This window comes from Panthera onca, chromosome A1 (assembly GCF_046562875.1).
Source record: "Panthera onca isolate mPanOnc1 chromosome A1, mPanOnc1 haplotype 2, whole genome shotgun sequence".
NCBI lineage: Eukaryota > Metazoa > Chordata > Mammalia > Carnivora > Felidae > Panthera > Panthera onca.
The window spans coordinates 98500970-98523225 of NC_138339.1; the positions used below are offsets into that span (position 1 = coordinate 98500970).

At 43.9% G+C, this 22256-nt stretch overlaps 1 protein-coding gene across 2 annotated transcripts; it reads right to left on the reverse strand.

The window, feature by feature from the left end:
• Positions 1-848: 848 nt before the first annotated feature.
• F2R (coagulation factor II thrombin receptor) lies at positions 849-19365 on the reverse strand. 2 transcript variants are annotated; one of them, XM_060635524.3, is made up of 2 exons: positions 18975-19365; positions 849-4011 (listed from the first exon to the last, which is right to left on the reverse strand). In XM_060635524.3, the coding sequence occupies exon 2, from the start codon at positions 3728-3730 to the stop codon at positions 2816-2818; it is 915 nt and encodes a 304-aa protein (XP_060491507.1). In that variant the 5' UTR covers positions 3731-4011; positions 18975-19365; the 3' UTR covers positions 849-2815. The 2 variants fall into 2 exon arrangements, with proteins under 2 accessions (XP_060491507.1, XP_060491504.1); XM_060635521.3 differs by lacking the exon at positions 18975-19365 and adding an exon at positions 17945-18324.
• Between the last annotated feature and the right edge of the window lie 2891 nt (positions 19366-22256).

Genomic DNA, 22256 nt, shown 5'->3' on the forward strand with positions numbered 1-22256 from the left:
TGGGCCTACTTCAACATATCCAATCCTGAAACATTTGTGGAGCATGTGGGCCTCAGAAACTTAAGCCTGTATATTAACTTAAAAATTTTGTGTGTTAACAGAATTCTTATTCAGTTGAAAACAATTTTTGTTGACAATGAATGTAGAAATATGTTACTAGAATTTTTCTTGCTGATTTTCAACTCCTAGAGGCAATATTTTGCTTTTAATTCTCTCTCCTGCCTCCTTGCCCCCTGCCCCAGGGAGCATTACATGGCAAAGGACTGTCATTCAAGGGCAATCCTTCTTGGGGTTTCGATATACCCTACTGGCTCTGACATTTCATTGCTTTCTGTCTTCATTAGGAAAGAACTGCAGATTCTGTTCGTGATGCCTAGAACCCAGGAATCTGAACATATTCTCAATGGTACAACCTTCCATTCTCCTAAGAAGGAATTAAAAAAAAAAAAAAAAAGATACAGAAAGTTCATCTTCCAATTCCTTTGTTCTTTCAGATCCATTCTCCATGCTCCAAGAAGCAAACCTTTATGGACTGGGCCACCCAGGTTCCCTTGACCTCTGAGTTTAGGTTAAGACCAGAAGCAAGACCAGGAGGTACCACGATTGAGTCGTCAGAGGGTTGAGGGAAAGGTCAGAGTATTCCCTCCTCCACTGCCTTTAGACCTGGGGGTGTAAAGGCATCCTCGAACTGCTAGCCCCTGGGGTGCTTCATCATCCCCTGTAGGTTCCCTTGACCCTGTCCACATCAATGCACATCGCCTCTTCATTAAATACTGTTCAGCTAGGCCCTAAGACTGGCCTTCCTGCCAGGACCCTGGTAGATACAGTCAAAATTTATTCCAAACAAATACCAAGCAAACTTTGATGTTTATTAATGTTATATACATTTTTTTTAAAAACAGAGAACATAAAAACAATGACATAAGTACACAATGATAACATAGTAATGATAGTCATATAAAGTCAGAGGTATATTAATATTTCAGACTGAATAAACAATCTCCACTGAGTTGAATAAAATATAGTAACTAAGTTAATAAAACCCATGCTAAAAAAATAAAATCAACGTTAGCTTATCCTTACATTATGCTCTTTCATGTAAATTATTCTATGGCATTTGGAAAGCGTTTGCTCTTTTGAATAGGTAAACATTTGCCTTGAAATTTTTTTACATTTTTTTGTTTAAAAGGCCAAAATTGCTCCATAAGGAAAAAATACACATTTCAAAGTAATTTTCAAATTATTTTGTCAAATCCATGAGGATTTCCTGTACTTGATATGAATCATGGGGTTAAAAAATGCTTTTAAAATCATCTTATTAACTCTTAAAAAAAAAAGTAAATGGAAACAGAAGAATAATTTTCCTAGATTTCAAAGTCAGTTTTAATTTCTATTATTTCTCATCCAACTAGCATAAATGATTCTTTAAAAATTTTTTAATTTTGAAAACATTTGTAAATAAATAGTGTTCAACCAGTGTAGAACGGAAGACTTGTCTTTTAAAAATGTAATTCCTGTATTGTGTTATGTTTTCATCTGAAGTTATAACCATTGGAAGCAGTAGCCCAAAATGTTCAAAGTTCTTCAACTGACGATCCTTGCTGGTATGAAACTTGCATGGTTACACTGGGCTAAAAAAGCTTCTTTAGATAAGGACATATTTACTTATCATACACATACCACACCCTGTACTGGTCTACTTCGTTCTTTTTGAGGACAGGTCTCAGTTGCAGTCAACTCTGTATGCCCAGCACCCATCATTGTGTCCAGAGCACACGTGTGTTCATGTTTGCTCCATGAGTGTTTCCATCTGAGAATGGTCCTTGTGAGATAATTGCTGGAAGTGAATGGGACCTCCTTCTCTATTCTTAAAACGGGCAGAGAAAAGTCTTTTATGTTCATTATCTTCTGGGATAGTAAAACCTACTTTGCCAAATTCTAACAGACAAGAGAGTTCACAGCCAGCCCTTGTGGGAACCGCAGGAGGAGAAAGTAACGGTGGTGGCCCTGGGTCTGATCTCTGGGAGGCTCAGCTGGAGGGTGTGTGACCAGTCCGTGTCTGAAATGGCCCTCCTTTGTATCTATTGCTTGGAGTCCTCCATCCGGGGCAGGCTGCTTTGAAAGCCAACCTAAGGTCACTCGTGGGACCTATGCTCATTCTTGCTTTACATACAGAGGGCGTGAGACATCTATCTGTTTTCATAATCTAAAGAATTCAAACTTTGATACGTTTAAAATGAAAAACAGTAGAACCTTTTCTACACACAGATAGTGCTAAGTCTTATCCCTTAATAACTTAAACATTGCTGTCGAACAATTTCAAAACACATTTATTTGCAAAAGCCGTATGAGTCCAAACCACGGAATCCCTCCCTATTGATGAACATCTTCAGATGTTCATCCACCAACCTAAACTTTGCACATAAAATCAGAAAACTAGGGTTTATTTCCTAGGGGGGAAAAAGACAGGGTTTCAAAGTGCCTATTCTATACTGCGCTCCAAATGATTCAAATACGTGTGTGTGTGTGTATGCACATACACACATATACATAGTAAGTCACGTAAATATATAAAAAAATGACATTCAGTTATTACTGTAGCACTGGCAATACTCTTGGAATAACACTGTTTTCTATTCTTGTTATCTTTTCCTATAACTAATAGATATGATTAATGGCTCTCATAAGAAAGAGGCATGCAAATTATAGATGTGTTGCTTTTGATCACAAATACCTTTTTGGCAAGGAATAATAGAATCCTCAGGTTACTCACTTTTTTAATCTTTTCTTTTCAACTCACTGGCAGTCCCTTTTCCTAAGTTAAGAGCTTTTTGTATATGCTATTACTGAGGTTACTAGAGCAAGTATCCATTTTACTTGCCATCAACTGACCACTGCTGTTATAGCTGCTGGGATCAGAACTTTCTTTGCAGCATAGGATACTGTAGAGGTACCTCTGGCACTCAGAGGAAGCATAATAGTAAATCAAGGGATCAATGCAACAGCTTATGCTGCTAACACAGACACACAGGAGGTAGGCAAAGTAGGTGGCTTCTGCCATGGAATCTTGAGAAAGGAATGAGTAATGCACAATCAGGAGGACATTTGTGGGTCCAAAGCAAATGATGAAGATGCAGAAAACAGCAAGCGACAAGAACAAAGCCCGGGACTTCTTGCTCCGGTTGGCAACGGCGGAGGAGCTAAGACATCGAATGATAGACACGTAACAGATTGTGGAAATGATTAGCGGTACAAAGAAGAAGACAGCAGAAAAGGCTGAGAAGTAAAAGGCATAATAGTCTTCGAGCAGGGTTTTATTGAGCACGTCATGGCAGGTGGTTATGTTGAGCCCCGGCATCTGGGTGGTTTGCTCCTTGAGGAGGAGAGGCACCACCCCGGCGATGGCCATAGCCCAAATGGCCAAACAAGTGAAGGAGGCCCTTCCCAGAGTGCGCCAGGAGAGGGACTGGATGGGGTACACCACAGCCAAAAACCGGTCAATGCTAATGACTGTCATGAGCATGATGGAGGCGTACATGTTACAGTAAAATGCTGCGGTGACGAAGCGACACATCTCGGACCCAAATTTCCAATCAGTGCCGGAGAAGTAGTAGCTGATCTTGAACGGGAGTACTGACACAAACAGCACGTCTGCTGTGGCCAGATGTAACATGTACACCACAGCAGGCTTCTTGATCTTCATCTTCAGGATGAACACGAGGATGGCCATGACATTCAGAGGAAGGCTTACGACGAACACACCAGTGTAGACAGAGGGGATAAAAAGCGTCAGCCAGGCACTGGTCAGATATCCTGAGGCATCTTTCGAGATGGGCAGAGAGGACGGTATTTGAAGACGATGGCTTCTGTTGATGGAGCTTAAACTGTCTTCAGGGAACCCACTTCCGTTTTTCTCCTCATTGTCTTCCAGTGGGAATGGTTCAAATCTGTCGTTGGTGTTCTTGAAAAAAAATGACCGGAGGTCCACGGTAATATTGGGTGCTTTTGACTCTTAAAAAAAAAAAAAAAGAAAGAAAGAAAAGAAAAGAGAACAGATTAAAAAGGCAAACTAGAGAGTACATTTTATTTTTATTTTTTGTGTTCTTACTAGGAGAGTGGGTAGTAAAAAGCAAGTAATGCACAATGGGTTACAGATCATATCAGGGAATTAGCTGACTCAGAATACTGTACAGCATTTTTTGTTGGCACAAGCAAACACTTAAAACTCTGCTCTTCAGAATGACAGAGGGGGGAAAATAAGGACAGAGGGGAATGATATGTTTTCGGAGATATACCCTGAAGGCATCAGGAAAGGATGAGGGCCTGACGTGAAGGAAAACAGCAGCGACTTCTTTTCCACACTACCTGCCGCCTCTATAAACAAATCACTCCCAGGCTCTATGACTTCGTTTTCCTCCACAGGCCTTCGTGTGTGTATTTTCTCCATTTAGTTTGCAGACACCCCTTGAAACCCATCCTTCCCAATGGAAACATCTGCAGGAAGGTGAGGGGACTTCCTCAGTTATGGAGCTAGAGCCAAACTCAGAGTAGGACTGAGGACTCCCATTTCCATGGCCATTGTCCATGTGACAGGAGTTTTCCTCTACTATCTTCAGTTTGTTTACACAGTGGGATGTCCCAAATGTCTCATCACATTTGGACCCAAACCACAGCCCTTCGGGTCATCTTCTAATATAACCACAAGGTGCACACCACCTAGGTCATCTTCCTTCTCCTTCCTGAGCAGGTCTGTGGAGGAGCAGATATTCTGGGCTGATGGCCTTCCTCAGTTGAGTTCCAGAATGCTACCTGCATCAACGCTGATGCCAGGCTAACTAGGCTCTTCTGAGTGTCAACCAGAAGTCAAAATAAAGGCTCAGTTGCAGACTTCCTCCTTTTACCATCATCTTCCACCAAAAGCACCCAATGAAAGTGTTCATCAAAGAATGGCCACACTGAGCTGCTGGAACTCCACCAGCTGTTCCTTCTGGAGAGCTTTGGCTAAAATTCTGCCATTCAGGAGACATGGACAAAGAGCCTTTGTTGGGCCTTGGGAAGCTGACAACTGGGAAAGAAACCACAGAGGAAGAAGGGCAAAGCCTCCATCACTGAAAGCGGCCTCAACAATGGCTGGATATGCAGGTCCCTGAGAAGTGATGTTAGAGACTTAAAATCTGGCTACAAATTGATAACTACAGTGAATTGTCAAACTTTTGTTCTCATCTTTCAGTGGTGGACCCTTTGCGCAAACAAACGCTTACAGAGAGAGGCATAATGTAACAGAAGAGAGAAGTGTCCCACCGGACCCAACCATCCCTTAGATAAAAATTACGAACTCTTGACCTTCTGCCTCCCTCCAGTCAATGACCTGAAGGCATTTAGGTTCATCAAGTAGTACTGGGGAGAGGAGGAATGAATACTGAAAGAAAGGATGGTGTCCAGTGACTTTCTCGTTTTCTTGACTTTCTAGTTTTCTTGACTTTCTAGTTTAGCTTGAGGGAAGGCCAAAATCAGTGGCACAGAAGATAGCTAAAACTGAGATAAAAAACCCAGTTTCCGGCCTGAAGAACCAGAGGACAGAGTTCAGGGCCATTCTAGTCACTCGAAAGTGAGGAGAGAATTCTAGAAAGGAAAAAAGTCAGAGAGGGGAGTCCTAAATTCCAATGTGCATTTGCCCTGGCCTGTGGCTGACTCTGGGATCACGTACATGTTAGTGTAAAAAGCAGCCCTGCTGAAGACAGAAGAGCTGAAGCGGCGTTTTTGCTCAAGATGGAGAGTTTGCAGTTTGAATCCAACCAAATGTATTGCCTGCTACAGCAAAAACACCACAATTCTTCAGAGAAATAAAACAAAATCCTGAGTCTGTAGAATGGCAATGTCCAGGATATAATCCAAAATCATCTGACACAAAAAGAATCAGAGAAATGTGACCCAGTCTTAAGAAAAACGATCATCAGTGGAAACCAATCCCATGATGATCCAGATGTTGGACTTAGCAGATAAGGATTTTAAAGGATGTGTTGCAATGAACTAAAGGGAACTATTTCATTGAAATGAATGAAAAAATAGGAACTATCAGCAAAGAAATCAACCAATGGAAATTCTAGAACTAGAAAATAAAATACCATTAATTGGCATCTATTTCCAAAACAAGGAGCACAGCTAGAGGAGAACAGGGACTGGAGGTGACAGGTTGAGGTGAGGCTACCTCAGCAAGGTCCTAAGTGGGCCCCTGGGGGTGAAGGGGTGGCCTGGCATGAAGGGGAGATCTGTCACCAGGAAGGACAAATGTCTCCAGGGATGAGCTTCTGAGGAAACATGTATGTCTCGATTATTCCTCAAGGATAAGAAACCATTCCTACGAATATCTGAATCTCTAGCATCCTGCACATGGTAGGTGCTCCTTAAGTTGGCTTTTATTCCCAGATTTGCCTTCTAATATTGGCTCTGTCAGGAATCACTTAACCTTCCGAACTCAGTCTCAGAATCATAAAAATGGGATTCATATACCTGTCTGGCCTACAAATCTGGAGCCAGGTGCATCCCATGTGAATTAGGACATATGGTAACTTTGTAAACTATAAAAATTAATCAGTGTAAGAAATTAATATCATCCTCCTTTCACTTCAAGGGAAGCTTGCTTTTAGACTCAATTGTTTGCTTACTCTCATTATTTTTAGAGTTTACTTATTTATTTTGAGAGAGAGAGAGTACATGCACGCATGGGGAGGGGAGGGGCAGAGAGAGAGGGAGAGAGAATCCCAAGCAGGATCTGCACTGCCAGCACAGAACCCAATGTGGGGCTCAATCCCACAAACTGTGAGATCATGACCTATGCCAAAATCATGAGTTGGATGCTTAAGTGAATGAGCCACCCACATGCCCCTACTCTCAATTATTTTAAATTAAAATGGAATCTATGCACCTCTTCCCTACTGTTTAGCAATATTTAATTTTTCAGTGTGATGAGGAACATGAACAGGTTGTAAAGTATATAGCCCCAGCATTCAGAGATGCAAATCAAATTTCAAATTCACAGCCTTTTCAGGAAGTATAACTTTCTTCCCTTTGTGATGCATCTAACTTAATCTGTGTGCATACTGACCCAGTCACATGGAGGCCTAAGACCACTAAGAATAGCCCCTGTGGGATGTGAGGCTACCTCGGGGTCATAATGAATAAGTCAGAACTGAAGGAAAAGAATGAATGGGTTCTGGTATTTTAATACCACAAAGATAAGTGTCCTTAAAAATGCTGACCCGGGGTGCCTGGGTGGCTCAGTTGGTTAAGCTTCCGATTCTTGGTTTTGGCTCAGGTCATAACCACATAGTTTGTGAATTCAAGCCCCATGTCAGGTTCTGTGCTGCCAGTGTGGAGCCTGTTTGGGATATATTCTCTCTCTCTCCCTCTCTCTCTCTCTCAAAATAAATAAACTTAAAAAAAAAAAAAAGCTGACCCAGAAGAACCTAAAGATAACACAATTTTACTCTGCAGTTTGGAAACCTGGCCTGATTAAGGACTTCTGTCATGCATGGAGGGAAAAAGTACACACACACAGGCCCGCACAGACAGGTACAAATTCAGACATTACCTAGAGGAATGACATAATTTGAAAACTACTGAGCACTTATAACTAAGCCTCTTAGACACTATCTCTTCATCTGAAAATAAAACTGTTGTTGGGTTTTACTCTATGTTTAGTACTCTGGCATTAAATATTTGCTTTAAAAAAATTTCTTCCCTGGCTAGGTCTTTTTAGGCAGTATGGTGTTTATAACGGAAACATTATACCCACTGAGACATGACATTTTTACAGGCTGGAGCCCAGGAGGAATGCATAATCCCCTGATTAAATATCATTACCTAAGGCGTCACCTTTTCTTGCTACTATAGGTTTGATATTTTGGTTTTTCTGGAATTAAAAAATGTCAGGAAAAAAATTTTGATTTAAGTATATACCAGCATCAAAGAAAGAACAAAACCAATTCCAAATAAATAGACATATCCAACTAACTCAAGCCCCTTAGGCTGAAATTCAGTTTGAGTATCTCCCTTTTTCTCCCATCCTGGCACAGCTCACAGGTCAAGGAGAAAGCGCCTGTCAGTGTGCCAAACACTCTCTCAATTCATCTGTGGTTTTGTTGTTAAGCTATGGTTTCAAACACACAAAAAGCAGCTCAAGTCCTAAAATCAGTTCTCATACTCCTTGCTAAGTTTCACTCAATTTAGGTTTCTCTTAAATGGCCCTACAGTCGTTTTGTGGTTCAATACAGCACACTGCTAAATGCTTAAATACGGACTCTCTAACTCTGGAGAAAGTCAGGCCATGCTTCATTCATCTTTGATGAGATCTAGCGTGGAAGCAGAGTGGTGACTAGATGCGGTACCAAGGTCCCTTGGGATCCTGGAATTTACACCATGCCAGCCTCCGCTGAAGCACCAGCCTTGGTTCTGACTCAGAGCTCCGGCCTACAGGGCTTTTGCTTTGTAGCAATTAGCAAAGCAGAAGTCTCAGGACCTTGCCCACATTCCCACACAGAGCAGGACAGCTGTACCCTGCACTTCTCCACAAGTGAATCAACACTACAGACTAAAGAGAAGTAGAGAAGAAGTTGATGGAAAATTAACAGAAACATATTAATTCCATCAAATGACAAATAGCAAAATTACTGGAATACTCCATTGCCTCAAATGCAAATACACACCATTTTCCAATATAAAGAACCAGTGCTTCTGAAAGAAATGGCTAGTTCCAGATGTGGGGTAAGAAATACACTAGCTGAATCTCTATTCTTTAAAGAATATTAGGGTCAAAAAAAAAAAGAATATTAGGGTCAGGTTCGACTCTGGAGTCTGGGCTCTCACTGGCCAAGGTGTGACAACTGACCACCAAAAGAATAATGAATGACAAGAGTGACTTAAAACATTTGAAATATGTCATATATGTTAAGGTCCAGGAGTTCATAATGATCCTCAAAGGAAAATGAAACCTTTTTGGTCACTTCTGGAGGAAATGAGGGGACCCTGTACAAAAATTGGTAAATAAAAGCAAGATTCAAGCATTTACCCTGCCTTTTCTATATAAATTGTATTTTCAGGGAAACAAAACAGTCAATGAGAGAAGGTTCTTTTTTATAAAATAATTCCAGCTCACAAACGCAGAAACAATAACAGATTTAGGAAAGCATCGTTTGGAAGCTCTTGGTGAAAAAAGGGACTCAGTCTAATCAGGAGTGGTCACTAAAGCCACTGGATGAGAGGTGGATAGAAAACTTCATAACAGCCGAAGCAAGCAAACAAATGCCTGAATCGGCTGAGTAATCTTTTTTTTTTTTTTTTTTTAAGATTTCATTCTTTTTTTTCCTACTGAGTAATCTCACGATCACAAAAAGAGAGGCAATCCTGAGATGCATCAGAAGTACACAGTACCACTGCCGATTCAGTCTTACAAAAATCCAAACCCGAATCTGATCAAGCCTGCTGATGTACCTACCATGTGACAGAAAATGCAGGCGACAGATTGGCACGATGAACAACCAACCCTATGTGACACAGCTGGCCGGATCCAGCAGGCAGGGGAGGCTCCGTGACAAATGACCCAGTTTCTTTGAAAAATAAATAGCCATGAAAAAGGAGGAGAGAGGAAACAGTTACAGAGTAAAAGAGATTTAAGACATACCAACCAAATGCAACGGTTGGCTTTGTTTGACCCTGATTCAAACAAAACAACTGTAAAAAGGCATTTATGAGACAATCAGCAAAATCTGAATGCTGACTGAATAGTGCATGATATCAAAAAATTGATACTCATTTTTTTAGGCGATGTAATGGTGTTATGGTTATACATAAAAAAAGAGTTCTTATCTCTGAGGATATATGTCAATGCATTTGTGGATGAAATGATGTATGTGTCTGGGATTTGCTTTAATATTGTTCAGTTGGGGAGGAAGAAAAGTGAGGTGTAGGTAAAACAAAATATGGGGAATAATTATACTGTTCACTTTTGGGTATGTTTGCAAGTTTTCATAATAAAAGGTAAAAAAAAAAAAAGGAACAACAAATATTGTATGCATAATTACTTACTCCTAGAAACTAAGGACAAGGGTTTTTGCTTGTTTTCCTTTTGTTTTAGTCTTGAAGGGAAAAAAGTTCATGAATGTGTGAATGAACATTGTTTTACATTTAATGAATTCATGCAATACCAACTCCTCAAAGGCTTTTCTGGAATATGGAGGAGTTGTTATGAAAAACACTTAACATGTGTTGAACACCTACTCTGTGCTAGGTACTTCATAATTTACCTCATGTAACTCTAACATTTCTACAAGATAAGTATTATAATCCCTGTTGTATGGACAATATACAGAGGCACAGATAGACTAAGTAACTAATCCAAAGTCACACAGGAAGTGGAGGAGCCAGGATTTGAACCTAGATCTTCCTGGCTCCAAAGCTCATACCCTTTGAACCATATCACATTACCCTGTCTCTTTAAAAGACCTGGCCAGGGGCGCCTGGGTGGCTCAGTCGGTTGAGCGTCCGACTTCGGCTCAGGTCACAATCTTGCGGTCCGTGAGTTCGAGCCCTGCGTCAGGCTCTGGGTTGATGGCCCAGAGCCTGGAGCCTGCTTCCGATTCTGTGTCTCCCTCTCTCTCTGCCCCTCCCCCGTTCATGCTCTGTCTCTCTCTGTCCCAAAAATAAATAAACGTTGAAAAAAAAAAAATTAAAAAAAAAAAGACCTGGCCAGGGTGGTTAAGTGGCTGGCTCTTGATTTCGGCTCGGGTCATGATCTCACGGTTCATGAGTTCAAGTCCCATATCACGCTCTTCGCTGACAGTGTGGAGCCTCCTTGGGATTCTCATTCTCTCTCTCTCTCTCTCTCCCTCCCTCCATCTCTCTTTCTCTCTCTGTTTCTCCCCCACTTGTACTCTCTCAAATTAACTTAATAAAAAAAAAATAAGACTTGAGATTTATGACCTACTCCTAAAACAGTATAATTATTTTCCTCTAATCTTTTCAGCAAACAAATAAATGTGCCCTTCCTTGTAACTAGAGCAGACGGTACATGACCAGGTGAATATGTAACTTAAGTTGATGATGTTCTTGATCACTGCTTGGGAATTCAGGAGTCCTGCTGACCTTGGCTACACACCAATCACATGCTAACAACCTAGTTCTCACAGACACATCAGTTGTAGTACAGAGAGATGTTCAAGGACAAAACAGAAGAACCAATCTTTTTTTCTTGAAAAAAAAATTTTTTTAACGTTTATTTACTTTTGAAATAGAGAAAGACAGAGTGTGAACAGAGAAGGGGCAGGGAGAGAGGGAGACACAGAATGTGAAGCAGGCTCCAGATTCCAAGCTGTCAGCACAGAGCCTGATGTGGGGCTCGAACTCACAAACTGTAAGATCATGACCTGAACCAAAGTTGCATGCCCAACCGACCGAGTCACCCAGGCATTCCAGAAAAACTAATCTTTAAAAGAGTGTTCAAGATAGGGCAGGAGCAAAAGCAGCAATGAACAAAATTCTCTGCTATGAGAAAAGCAGAATTAAAGGTAGAATAAGGTAGGCACTGACTGCAAGGTTTAGAAAAGGTTGCCAGTATCAGGGGCTGCTTTCCCTTCTCTCCCACATCCCTGGGGCAGAGACTCAGCCGGAAGCACAGGAGAGCAAACTTAAGACGAAGCTGGGAGAGGAGTTACAGGGGAACGCAAGATAAAAGCAACCAGAAAATTTCAATGTGGGGGCGCTCAAGGCTAGAACAGGCACAAAGATGACAGAAGAGAAGCGTGTGGGGTCCTAGGCTGGAGCCTCCTGGAGGCCAGGGTTTGACACGGGGGGGTCCTCTCGGGGAACAATTCTGATTCCCTGGTTTTTCCCATTCCTCCAGCCTGTTTAGTCACAAAAGTTAGAAGCCCTGAGTTCCAGGTCCTGGGAACACTGCTCTCTATAAAAACAAGCTAAAATGAAAACTAATTCACTCTAAAAGATGTTAATAATCAGTTCCTCCTGGTACTAAGCTGTCTCCGTCCCCAAACCCACCCAAGTCCTACTGCAGTCTGTAAACCTGAACTCAGACAACGTGGATTCTAGACTGTGAGAGAAACTATCATGAACAGCACTTCGTGGAAAGCAAACTCTTCTCACAAAACAAGTAAGGTTGTCAATTCTGCTAACCATGGGACAATTCACTGAGCCTGCTACACTATGCTTTACATGATGGTGGAGACTTGATAATGGTTATGAAATCAATTTACAAGGCTTAACAAGCATTTGAAAAAGTAGAATACTGTAGAAAATACTGGACTTCATAGCACACGGTAAAGGTGAGTACAGTTCAGTAGAACTTTTATTTCATGTCTATGTATATACACAACTGACCATGCATATTTATTGCACACACACACAACTACTGTGTCACAATATAAAGTATATTTCTTAGTCTTAACTGTTAGCAAAAAAAAGAAAATACAGGAAAACACTATTCTACAATACTCTAATATCTGACTTCTAATTCATCATGGACTTGAAATACAGATTACATAATGTCCTTTCTTAAAATTAAGTCAATTTGTTTTCAAGTGCAAATTACAGGTTATTCCTGTTATGTCAAAAGGCTGGTTCTTTTGAAAGTAAATAAAGAATGCATAAAGGCCTGTAATGGCCTTGAAGTGACAAAACTTCATCGGATGCCTTGGGGTGGAGGAAATGACGCTCATACCCAGAAAAAACAATCTCGGCCCATGGGGAGAGCTATTTGCTCTGACAGTTCTGGGTATAAGCAAGAGAGGACAAAAGGCAGAATGAGAGAAACCTCAAAATAGGGAAATAAACAAATTTCTGAATGCTGAAACCAATACCAGCCTCATAGTAAAAAATAAACCAAGGCTGTGGTTCCTCATGACTCTTCCTGAATGATTTCCTCAGTATGCACAGCACAGGGGAGCCTGCACCCTCCTGAAAACTAGTGAGAGGGGAGGCCTCCAGAACCTAAAGGCCACATACTGTATGATGCTATTTATACAAAGTGCAGAGAAGAGGGCTGCCTGGCTGGCTCAGTTGGTGGAGCATGTGACTCGATCTCAGGGTGGTGAGATCGAGCCCCCAGTAGGGTGCAGAGATTATTTAAAAAAGAAAATAAAATCTTAAAAAAAAAGAAAGAAAGAAATGCAGAGAAGAGATAAACTCACAAAGACAAAAAGCAAATCTGTGGTTGCCAGGGGCTGGGGGGAGAAGGGGGTTTAAGGGGTAGAGGGCTTGTTCTGGGGTGATGAAAATATTTTCGAACTAGACAGATGTGGTGGCTATACAACATCGTAAATGTACTAAATACCACTAAACTATGTACCTTATTATCTTTTAAAATGTTTATTTATTTTGAGAGAGAGACAGCATGCACATGCGAGTGGGGGAGGGGCACAGAGCAAGGACAGAGAATTCCAAGGAGGCTCCCTACTGTGGTGCAGAGCCCAACTTGGGGGATCATGACCTGAGCCGAAATCAAGAACTGGAGGGCTTACCCCATTGGGCCACCCAGGCACCCCTAAACTGTATATTTTAAAGGGGTTAATTTAACACTCTGTTAACTTTACCTCAATTTAAAAATATACAGGAAAGAAAGAAAATGGAGTTCTGAGGGAAAAGAGGAATGTGTGTCTAAAGAGAGGAGAGCGGGGAAGATTAGAAACCAAGGGTCTTGGGGATTCCATTGTCTCTGTGGAACTGCACACACTTAAGGCTCAGCTGAGGTCCAGTGTGTGAGGGTGACAAGGACAAAGATGAATCGAGTGAGGGAGGGGGAAGGGGCAGAGAGGGCAGTGGGAGGACGGCTGGCCAGAAGCATTTTGGAAAAGGAGCAAATTCAGAGCTGGTGAGAAAGTGCAAGTTAGGGTTCACAGCACACCAATCCACTTAGACATAAAGGGCTGAGAAATACTGAATTAGAAAGATGGAGAGAGGGGTGCAAAGGCATCCAGCAGAGAGGACATGAGAATATTCCTGAGAAGGGGCCCCCACTCCTCAGAAACTTTCCCTCACACAAAGGAAGGGTGGACTAATTTAGGGGGAACCTATTATCTCTATATGTCCTATAAAAATAAACATCAAAGGCATAGGGGATGAAAAAAGTGAACGAGGGAAAGAGGGAGGGAGAGAAGGAAGAAATTAATTTAGGTAGATTTTTAGAGTAGAAGGCGACTCTTGCTTTTCCTAAGAAATTTGGCTTTCAATCTTACAGAGGTTTCTGGTCTGCTTAGGGTAGAATCAGTGTCCAGTTTTGTGCCTTTTATTTAGGCTTAAGATCACAGTCTCTCAGTAACAGCCAATTAATTAGCATATTCATGAGGAGGGATGCATTTATGGCCTGTCTTATCACGTGTTTGCAAAAGTAAATGGTAGGATACCACAACCTAAGCATAAATGTTCCCTAAACACCTCCATGTGCTAGGCCTGGGCTACAGACCAATGGGGTGCAGACTTTGCGCTTTAGGTTTTCTGGAGAACATAGGAGTTACTCTTCTCTACAGGGGGTCTGGATGGCTTCTTCTCTATGGGGAGGGGGCGGGGGGGGGGGGCGCACAGAGAAAGCCAGAACTTAGGAAAGACAGGCTTGTGGTCAAATACCAGATCCATTTTTTGCTAGACTTGTGACTTAACCATTTGGGGTCTGTTTACCTACCTGTAAAATGGAGATGACATCTACTGAAAGGACTGTCATAAGGAATAAACAAGAAAGTGTATGTAAAGAACCTAAGCAAGATGTTGCTGTAGTAGGTGCTTGATACAGAGTGGCTGTTTTTAATTAAATGTGAATACGTGGGGTGTAAGGGAGGGCATTTTGGCCAGAGGGAGTGGCAGGGGGATAGAAGCCAGAGAAAGCAGAGCTCCTTGGAGGAGGAAGCGAAGGGTGGGGCTGGGGGAAATATAGGTAATATAACAGGTTATGTAAAGAGGAGGCTGGATAGAGGCTGGGGACCCATCCTGCAAGGGGAGGGGCACCTCACTCTATGCTAAGGAGTTGGGCTTGACCTTCTGGGCAGTTGGGCAGCATGTAGAATCTTCCACCCAATACCCTCTACCATGGTCACCATCAGCTGTTCTCGAACCCTTTCACCCTCCAGATCCTCACAAAATTTACAAACGTCACCCCCTGGATGTTGGCCCTCTTTAATGAAGGCAAGTCATGTCACTTACATCGCATGGACAAAGGAAAGTAAACCAGTTAATGAACTCATGAATTTCTCAATAAATGTCGGCTGAATGAACACTGGTTCTAGACTCCCTGGGGATAAATGGAAGTTTATAATCTTAACTGGAGAGATGAGATACCCACATAGTGACAGTGCAGGAAATGCCAACATGAGTGGGGACAAAAAGTCCCAAGAGCTTCAGGAAAGCTCAAACTGGTGGGCAGGGCCAGCCTGGAGGGCTTGCCAATGCCTGGGGTCTCACAGTTCCTCCGATCGCATACAACCGGTTATGACAGATACTCTTTAGAGCTGCCTGTGAACGGTGATAAGAAAAAGCAGACCTATTTTTAGTTGATTTTATTAGTGATTTAAACTCTCTAAAGACAAGGCCCCACTTATTTCCTGCATGCAGGGCCCCCTCCCCCATTTGGAATTTCGGTATACTGTCTCTGAGCCTTAGTTTCAGAACGGTAACGGGATAAACATCTGCCTTGACCAAGTGTTCTGACAGGGTAAAATTAAGATACTTTGAAGTGCAAATGCCTCCCAACCCAGGGTCTGACAAGGAATAGGACACTTAGCCTGAGCTCCTTTTCCTCCCTCGGCGTCCCTTCTTCTTTCCCTCCCCAAGTGGTTCCAGAATCCACTGTAGACAAATGAGCCAGTGTGTGTGTTCAGTTATCCGCCCACACCGGCTAGCCCATCTTAGCATGCACCTTCTCAGCTCATAAGGAAGAAAGCAGAGCACAAACAGCAGCCTTAACTTTACTCCTTAACAGAGACCAAGAATCTTCCCCCGAGGCCACTGAGAGGAAAGGTGACTACAGTGGGTCAGCGCTTGTATAAACTTGTCCTCAACACTACCATCCAAATCACAAACAACAATTTGTATTCTCAACAACTTGTCCCAAAATAAAATTACAAAGTCACATAATACAGCACACGTAATACCACACACAACGCTCAGTTCTCCATGTTTCCTCAAACACCCCAGGAGATAATGCCAGTTATCCACAGCAGCTTGGCTAGCTCCTGCAAAACTGGGCCTCTATCTGAAGCTTTTATTTTACCCAAAAGCACCGTGTCCAAACTCACCCTGAGCAAAGATGCAGAGCAGAGAAAACACTATTTTTGTCACCTCTTATTCTTTAAAAAAAAAAATTTTTTTTTTAAACGTTTATTCATTTTTTGACAGACAGACTGAGTGGGCAGGGGCAGAGAGAGAAGGAGACACAGAATGCAAAGCAAGCTCCAGGTTCTGAACTGAAAGCACAGAGCCCAACATGGGACTTGAACTCACAGACGGTGAGATCATGACTTGAGCCAAAGTCGGACGCTTAACCAACTGAGCCACCCAGGTGCCCCTTATTCTTTTTTCTTTTTTTTTAAGGTTTATTTGTTTATTTTGGGAGAGAGAGAACTCGAGCAGGGGAGGAACAAAGAGAGAGAGGAGAGAGAGAATCCTAGGCAGACTCCATCCTGTTGGTAAGAAGCCCCATCAGAGGCACGATCACACAACTCTAGGATCATGACCTGAGTCTAAACCAAGAGTAGGATGCTCAACCAACTGAACCACCCAGGCACCCCACCACCTTTTTCTTGATGCACCTACACTAGGTTCCAGTGTGAAAACAATGTCAAGTACACAATCTGTCACCCATAAGAAATCCAGCTAGAATCTGTTTGTACATGAAAAAAAAATGGGGGGGGGAGGGGGCTAAAAGCTTATAAAGTACTATCGCTATGAAGAACCTGAAACATTGTTTCCCCGCTCAGCTTCAAACTAGTGTCTTTACCAGTTAAAAACAACTTCTCTGTCCTGCTTTTTAGGGGTGAGGGGAGTTTGGAAAATACATTTATTTGGTCAAGTAGCCAGATACTTAAAAATACACACTAATTGCGAGAATTATATTCTGGTAAGCAACCTCCTCCTTGCAGCATGCCAGAAACAGAGATACTGAACTCCCATAGTGTCAAAGGGAGCCAGGTTCTGGGGAGAGGATCTCTCTTTCCTCAGCTCGCTTGGAAGACTGGGTTCTGGGTAACAAAACCTCCCAGCCACCAGCACCATCACTGAGGCCGCTGCCACTGCCATCCTGTGGCTATCCTGTTATCACCATACATTCCGCACCATGAGCACCTCCCCATACACACGGCCCGTGTCAGAAGCTGCTGATACTGATTTTCTACTAAAAGTCCCCGGTCCTTAGCTTTTCTCTACACCATTTTCCTCGCCCGTAATATGTGCAAGAGAAACAATTCCAGCAAAACAAAACTTCAGCGGGAGCGCTTCTCCACTTTATGTTGAAAAGGCCAGAACGTAGACTGGTGGAGCAACCCAAGACCCGTTCTTTTTGGGGCGGTCCTGGGAGAAACAGGTCACACAGTGACAACAAAAGCAACGAGGAGCCAGGGGCCTCAGGCTTCCCCAGGAAAATGTGACCACCTCTTCCTCCTCCCTATCCAACACCACGTCTCCAGAAGGCTGCATCCTCCGAAACCAAGTGCAAAGGAGCATGGCTCATAATCCCCGCCCGGATCTGACTGGGGGAGACTCTGGATCTCAGCTCAAATAGCTGCTTGGCTTCCGGAGCAACCTGAGACAAAGGGTGCGGCCAAGGGCACCGCCGTCGAGGGGAAAGCGCAGCCTGTACCCATTCGGTCCCCTCTCCCGCCCGCTCCATTCCCGCGGGGGGCCCTGGCTGCCGGGCCCACAACGAGCAGGGAGGGAATACCGGGGCAGCTCTCACCGGACTTGCCGCCTAGGGTGCGGGCCGACAGCAGGGGGCCGCACAGACTGAGTCCCGCGGCCACCAGCAGCAGCCGCCGCGGCCCCATTGTCCCGAGGCTCCGCGCGGCTCGGGCAGACGGCCCCGCCTCCGAGCGGCTCGGGTTCCCTGCGCTCTCCCTCTCGCCGCGGGGTCCAGCCGCCCGCCGGGGCGCACGCGCGGGCGGGCAGAGCGCTCACTGCCCGGAGATAGAGGGAGGACGCTCCGCGTCGCCCCACTGGCCGGAGTGTCTGGTGGCGTGTGCGGTGCCTCTCCGAGGGCGCAGGCGAAGGCGGAGGCGGGGGGCGGAACCCGGGCGCGCAGGAGCCAAGGCGCACGAGCGGGGAAGGGCGCCCCCCGGCGCCGAGTGTGCGCGTCCAGGCGTTGGCCGCCCGCCACGCGCTCCCCTCCCCCTCCCCCTCCCCGTGAGCCCCTCGGCCGCCGCTCCGCTGTCCCCGGCTTCGGCGACCCGGCCTCTCGCGGTGCACCGCACCGCGCGCCCCGCCCTGCCCCGGTCCCGGCAGCCGGCCACTGCCCGGCGGGGGAATCTAACCGAGACAGTTCTTCCTCCAGGCGCCTTTGACCCGACAAACTCCCAGTGACTCAGACCGGCGGGGTCCTCGGAACAGGGCCGCGCGGCCTCGGGAGCTTTTGCCTTGGCTTCTCATGACCCTCCTGGGGAGCAAAGGCGTCGGCAGTGAACTTCCGAGCAGCGATGCGCCCCGGGGCGCCGGCCCCCACGGCCCCGGCCGACACCTTCCCGACCCGAGCCAAAGCGCCCCCCTTCAGGCCGAGCGCTGCTGCCCTTTCGGAAACTGGGTCTTTAGCTGAAAGTTTCAAAGTGACTCGTGTTTTTTAACTTAGGGAGAGTGGACTGCAAAGTTTATCCTGCAGTAACAAGGTAGCCCCTAATGAGAAGGAGCCTTTCTGTTTGGGCAGATTTTTTGACATTTTTACAAATTCATTTCCCTTTATTTGCTTAAGTTAGTCTTTTCCTGCGTGGGGCACTTACGGTTTCGCGGACAGACTGACTTCGAGGGGAACTCGTCAGGCCGAGCCCGAGCGCAGCTTCTCGCCGCTCCCGCCCCGCACGGCTGCAACCTTTTGTCCTCTGACCGCGGCTCTCCGCCCCGCCGGGCGCTGGAGCACCTGCGCAGCCTCCCCCGGGGTCGCGGCCGCCGCGCGTTCCCTGCGCCCCCGGCACGGCTCCGGCGCCTGCCTCCCGAGGGCGGCCCGGGTGCTCCCAAGGCATCCCTCGCGCTTTCTGGGAAGATTGTACGGGAGTTTGGCACAGTTCGGCCAAATTCGAGTCGCAGGGTGGCAGACACCGGGGGACGTCGTGGCTGGGGCTGGGCGGGGAGGAGCACGCGGTTGATTTGGCTGCCCAGGCAGATCTGGTGGGTGTTAAAGACCGCCGCGGGAAACGGCTACCCTCAGCCGGCCTTTTCCGGGAAAGTTCTCCCGCAGCCCCTTCTCCTCTCCGTTGTGCGGGCGTGTTCTGCACTGTGTGGTTGATAAACTACTTGAGAGTCATTGGTCGGGTTTAAGCTTTCTAAAAAGGGAATTTCGCTTTGAGAGTGTCATTCCCCAGTGAGAGCCCTGACACTTAAATAAACTAGGAGAAAAGAGAGGAGACTGCCTCGTTTCCTATATTCCTCCCATCGTTCTCAGAGGACAGAACCTTGTTGTGTATAGAAGTCGCTCAATAAATGACTGAATAACTCATACATACTTAAAAAAATCTTTTCCTATTCAATTCTCCAAGGAAAACATATCCAAGAGTAGATGTGAACCCCTAAAATTATGTATTTCCTCACTCCCTAACTTATACTATTTTTCATACATCCTAAGATGCCATCGATTTTAAGCCTCATTTTAGGGGTGCTTGGGTGGCCCAGTCTGTTAAGCTGACTCTTGATTTCGGCTCAGGTCGTGATCTCACTGTGAGTTGGAGCCTCACATGGGGCTCTACACTGACAGTGCCAAGCCTGCTTGGGATTCTCTCTCTCTCCCTCTCTCTCTGCCCCTCCCCTGCTTGGGCTCACTCTGAAAATAAATAAACATTAAAAAAAAAAGACTCAATTTATGTACTACAAAGCACCCACACAAAAATGCTGCCAGTGTTTAAACTGTGGCATACCTGTTGATTGTAAGAAACATCTGAACTTCATGATTGTTTAAACATGAAGGAAGACCTCTTTAGAATCAATGAAATAGTGTAAATATAAAAGTAATCAATACAGGTGACAAGAAATTCTAACAGTTCGAGGAAATTAAAGGAAAAGTAAAAGTGTCTTCAGCCTCCCCTTCTAAGAACCATGTATCCATGATGACCCCGGTTAAAAGTTTCTGTCCATCATTCAAGGGTTTGTATCCACATACAAGTATATATATGTATATCCTTAAAATAACAATGGGATAAAACTACGAGTACGCTTTAAAAGTTTAACTATGTCATTGGTGGAAAATGGTTTTAACCATTTTACAAAACTGAAGTTTAAAAGGACGCTCTTTTGGTTAGTCATTAGAACAGAATGCACAGAGTGCTGAAACTCAGGCTTCATTCTTTGTGTATATTAGCCAGATTGAAGCATCCTTTACAGTGGGGCTGAGACATAGTGAACAAGGGTGGAGAGTGGAACAGAATGAGGCATTTTCTTCCTCCCTTTAGTGTTTTCTATAGGTTGTGGATTGCTCATTGAACAGTCACTAAAAACCTACCTTCGGAAACAGTGGTTTTAACTTTTATCACACACAGTGCAGATTCCTGAACCTCATTCCAGACCTATGAAATCAGATTCTACATTTTTGACAAGCAGCCCCAGGTGATGGTGATGTCTGAGGGTGCCTAGCCAAAGTTTAGACAAATCTAATTCTAAGACAGTGGTTCTCAAACTTTAAGCATGGATCAGAGTCATCTGGAAGATTTGTTAAACCACAGTGCTGGACCTCATCTCCAGAGTTTTTGATTCTGTAGGTCTGGGTGTGGTCTGAAAATTTGCATTTTTAACGAGTTCTCAGGTGTTGCAGATGCTGAAGATGATGGGGCAAGGGCAGGTGGGAGGGACACACTTTGAAAACTGCTCTGAGAGATAAAAAGAACTAAACAGGATTTCATATAGTTTGTGTGAGTTTTTTTAGATTACACAATATTTCAGGGCGCCTGGGTGGCTCAGTTGGTTGAGCATCCGACTTCAGGCTCAGGTCATTATCTCGAAGTTCTTGGGTTCTGCCCTGCATCTGGCTCACTACAGTCAGCCCAGAGCTCCTTTTGGTTCCTCTGTGCGCCTCCCCCATTCGTGCGTGCGTGCTCCCTCTCAAAAGTAAATAAACATTGAAAAAATAAATTACACATTTCAAGCATCGAAAAGTATACCCATGGGCTTACAACCTGGCATTAACATGTATATGTATGTGTATATGTATATGTATATGTATATATATCTTGTATTCGTTAGGCTTTTTTTTTGGTACCCTTTTCTGATTTCATTTTTTCCTGCCCAAAAGAGTAACCTTTTTATTCATGTTTTTTTGTACCATTGGTACATTTGTGTTTCAAAAAAAAAAAAAAGTATTGCTTTGTATGTTCTATATACTTATACAAAGAGTAACATACTTTAGGAATACTTCTGTAGTTTTCATTTTTCTAGATTTACCTGGTTGTATATGTATATCTAATTCTTTTTAAACTATAGTATGCCTTTGTATATAGAACATTTTATTCTTCTAACACTATTTTATCTGAAGTTTTGTCCAATTTATTTCACACAACATATTTTTGCTTTATTTTCTATGATTAATCTGGCCAGAGGTTGGAAATGACTGTTTTCCAATGCCTGTCTTTTTGTTTTGTTGCTTTTATAGTTTATTTTCATTGTCATTAATTTTCACACAGGCTTTTAATCATTTCTTTCTACTTTCTTTGAATTTATTATTATTCTCCCAACGTTTTGAACTGATTGCTTAGTTTAATTTTCACTCCTCCCTCAAGCAAACATTTCATCTGCATTTTGTATGTTTTGACATGTGCATATACATGGCAATTCAGGTGAAAATATTTTGTCAATTTCACTAACTCTTCCTCAATCCATTCATTATTGGAAGTTTCAACTGGCTTCCTGATTAATTCTTTTTTGTTTTTTTTTTTAGACAGAGGGAGAGAGAGTGGGCGAGCAGGGGAGAGGGGCAGAGGGAGAGAGAGAGAGAATCTTAAGCAGGCTCCACAATCAGTCCATGCCCAACACAGGGCTATATCCCACAAACCTGGGATCATAACCTAAGCCGAAATTAAGAC